The sequence below is a fragment of the Silene latifolia genome, chromosome X, assembly GCF_048544455.1.
Source record: "Silene latifolia isolate original U9 population chromosome X, ASM4854445v1, whole genome shotgun sequence".
NCBI lineage: Eukaryota > Viridiplantae > Streptophyta > Magnoliopsida > Caryophyllales > Caryophyllaceae > Silene > Silene latifolia.
In genome coordinates, this window is record NC_133537.1 from 152118005 (window position 1) to 152121448 (window position 3444).

At 38.9% G+C, this 3444-nt stretch overlaps 1 protein-coding gene across 1 annotated transcript; it reads right to left on the reverse strand.

The window, feature by feature from the left end:
* Positions 1-1180: 1180 nt before the first annotated feature.
* On the reverse strand, positions 1181-2935 carry LOC141623678 (putative xyloglucan 6-xylosyltransferase 3). The gene has a single exon (XM_074439812.1). The coding sequence runs from the start codon at positions 2780-2782 to the stop codon at positions 1457-1459; it is 1326 nt and encodes a 441-aa protein (XP_074295913.1). The 5' UTR covers positions 2783-2935; the 3' UTR covers positions 1181-1456.
* Between the last annotated feature and the right edge of the window lie 509 nt (positions 2936-3444).

Genomic DNA, 3444 nt, shown 5'->3' on the forward strand with positions numbered 1-3444 from the left:
AACCCATATACTGCGCCAAAACAATAATTATTACAGCATCTAAACATTAATCTGTACTACTGCTACTACTGGAAATGGATCCTCTCCATTTCTGTCTCTCCATTTTCTCTCTTAAACTCATTTAATAATATTTTTCTCACCAAACCTCATGATCCCTTTATTTTTACCCATAAATTTTGAGCCGTTCGATGATGCCAGAATACAATCTGGACCACCGAAAGGAAATAGCCTCTCCATTTCTTTTTAGGAAATGGAGAGAAACTCTCCTCACTACTACTACTACTAGAATAGTATAAGCACATACAGTATCACTTAAAGACACAAGCATCTCCATGGTTAAAAAGACAGTGGAGTCAGATATTACATATCACATGCACCATCCGGTCCGAATCAAAATTAAACACGAGTTGTAACCACAGTTCAGCACAAACACTTTTGCCAGTAAACCAACAATGCAACAACTCCTGTATGCAAAACTGATTCTATTACTTCAAATATCAAAACAATTTTGGTTAAGGCTATTCATCTCAACACAAACAACCATATGATTTTGTTATACACGAGATCACCCTAAAATTGCGACAATTACATTCTCATCTTCTCATCCACACAACTCTTCAGATAGCTATAACAGCGAGAGACTACTAGTACAAATGAAAAGAAGACCCCCCTATAAAAGACTAATCAATTCACGTTGCCATTACCAACAAACAAGGTCTGCTGGCATTACCATCAAAGAATAACCTGCACCAATATCACCATTTCTATTCATTGCCACCTTGGTTACAAGTTTACAACAAATGCCAAATTGATAAAAAAATGATTCCCCTAATAGATCTGTTAAATCTCAAGATTGGTAAACGGGAAACAAAAAGGACGAAAGCAGTACCGAGTAGAATAGAAAAGTTTCAGCTCAAGCTGCTAACAATAGCTACAAGGAACAGACAAAACCTGAAAATCACAGAAACTTGTTCAAGTAAAAACCAGAATATCAAAACTCTTGAAAACTGTCACATGGTTTTGCTTAAGACCGTCTTAACTCTTAACTTAAGACCTCTCACAGCATCTTTTTCTTTCAACCTCTATTTTATCGGGTGTGAGAGAGGCCTTAAATTAAGACGATCTTAAACAAAAAATAGTGAAAAAATGCGAATCTTGAGATATGAATACAATTGAGTGATGAATGAGAGAATCTAAAAATAAATATTGATTTCACGATCAAAATCATCAAGTTTCTGATACAAGTATAAGCATGAGAAAGAGTGTAAAATAACAAGGATAACACATTGAACTTCGCAGCTGCAAGGGATTCTTTTCAGAGTCCCCTAACCTGTGTGCGTATATAACCATCATGGCAAAAGGAAGTCTTATACAAGACCAATCTAATGGGGTCACAATCAGGAACAGCCAAATATTAGCTAGTGTTACCCTCCAACAACAAACCAGGTAAAAAATATCATGATTTCCATTCACTTCCATGCCCACGACGAATGTCAAACTGATCAACATACACCAAAGGAGTTGCTGACTCGTTCCTAATCCTCTTGACCTTAGGACTCAACAAACCCCTATGCCTAAATCCATACAACCTAAGTACTTGATTATCGGCAAAATTAAACGCCCTCTCCATGCTCTTCAAGCATTTCTCAACAGGATAATCTCCGTAGCTCCCACACGGCTTACACCCAACAAAATGGGTGACAAACGGCCACCTCTCATCCCCAAGGCCGGGATGGTGCTTCTCAGCATACTCCTCAAATTTATCCACCAAGCCAGCCCAAAAGCCATGTAAATAGTAAGAATTCTCCACATAAACCTTACTCATCCACTTCTCCTTCTGACTAATCAACAGGTAAATCAAGGCGGACTGATCGTCAGCCTCAAAGGCCGGCCTCCCACTCAAAAAGGCGGTCAAAACCTTGCCAGCCTCGTCCCGAGTAGGGCCCTTGGGACCCATAGGCGCCCAGGTATCAAGCAAATCCAAGGTCCACTGACAGTTCCTAAACAAAACACTACCGGTATTCAAAGCAATCCAACTCTTCTTATCAAACAACAAATCAGGGTAGCCATGGATGACCAAATTATAGGCATCGTACTTTTGAACAGGTATTTCAAAGACCATATCAGTAAAAAGGGCGTCACTATCCATCCACCAGATCCACTCGATATCAGGATGGGTCAACATTAAGCGTCGGATCAGGGGTAATTTAGCCCAATAACCCGATAAATCCTTATCTAAATGAGCCATATTATAAACAATCTCAATTCCATGAATACGACAGTAATCAATCTTATTCTTAATACTCTTAAGCAAGTAATGATCCCCAATGGGGTTATCACAGGGGTTGGGAGGCGAGCCGCTTACCAGCAACATCCGGGGTTTTTGAGGGTCGGGGGATTGGATATAATCGGAGCGTTGTCGGTCCCAATTGAGTATTTTGGGGCCGAAGGAGAAGGTGACATTAGGATTCATAAGAGGAGCGTCGTCGGGTTCAGAGCCGTCGGATCGGATCTCAGCGATGACACGACGGGCTTCTTCTTCAAGGTGGGCCCGTTCAGCATCAGGGGCGTCGGTGCCTAGGTGGATGCCGATGGTGCCACGTAGGACGAGGATGGTGACGAAGCCGCATAGGATAGTGATCTTGATATTGTTGAAGGTCTTAGCGATTTGTCGGCTGCGAGGGAGACGTGGGCGGTTAGCGGTGGATGTTGGGAGTGTGGAGCCGACACTCCCGGGGGAAGTGGTCGATCGTTTCTGGGCCGTGAAGTTATCTTGGCCCATTATTGGGAAGATGATTAAGAGTAGAGTAGAGTAGAGTAGAATAGAATAGATCTGGTGTGAGTGTGTGTATGTATGTGTGTGACTTCGGAACTGAGTAGTAGTGATATGATATACTCCGTATAGTTATTATTGTTGTGTAATAATAATGGGGGAGAGACGGAGGGTGGATTCGGAGATTTGGAGGAATTAATGCGTGTTTAATGGAGAACTAGTTTAGATTCCGCGCAATGAATGCGCGGTATTTATAGAGTTTTACTTTTGTATTACTTGATAATGTTAAATTAATACCTCACTAATTTTTCATATTTCATGTCATTATATTTTGATATGCGAAAAAAAAATTGAACTGTAAAATTATTCAAGAAAACTGAGTAAAATTGAACTACAAAATAATAATGGTATCTAATTAATTATTCATTTTCTCGTTATTGTATATTTGTTTGAGAAAAAAAATTAAAATTGAAAATTAGTCAAAGAGAATTGAGTAACGTGCTGAAATGTATTTTTTAAAAACTTTTTTTTATATCACAAAGCTAATGATTCCAATTTATTATTTCTCTCATTTATAGTTTTGTTTATACATAGTATTAGTCAAGTCATTCTCAAATAATAGCATCAATAAAAGATCTAATAGTTTATATTTTTTTATTATTTATATTTTA

Excerpts from the sequence above, each read along its gene's own strand:
- LOC141623678 (XM_074439812.1), bottom strand. The coding sequence starts at position 2,782 with ATGGGCCAAGATAACTTCACGGCCCAGAAACGATCGACCACTTCCCCC.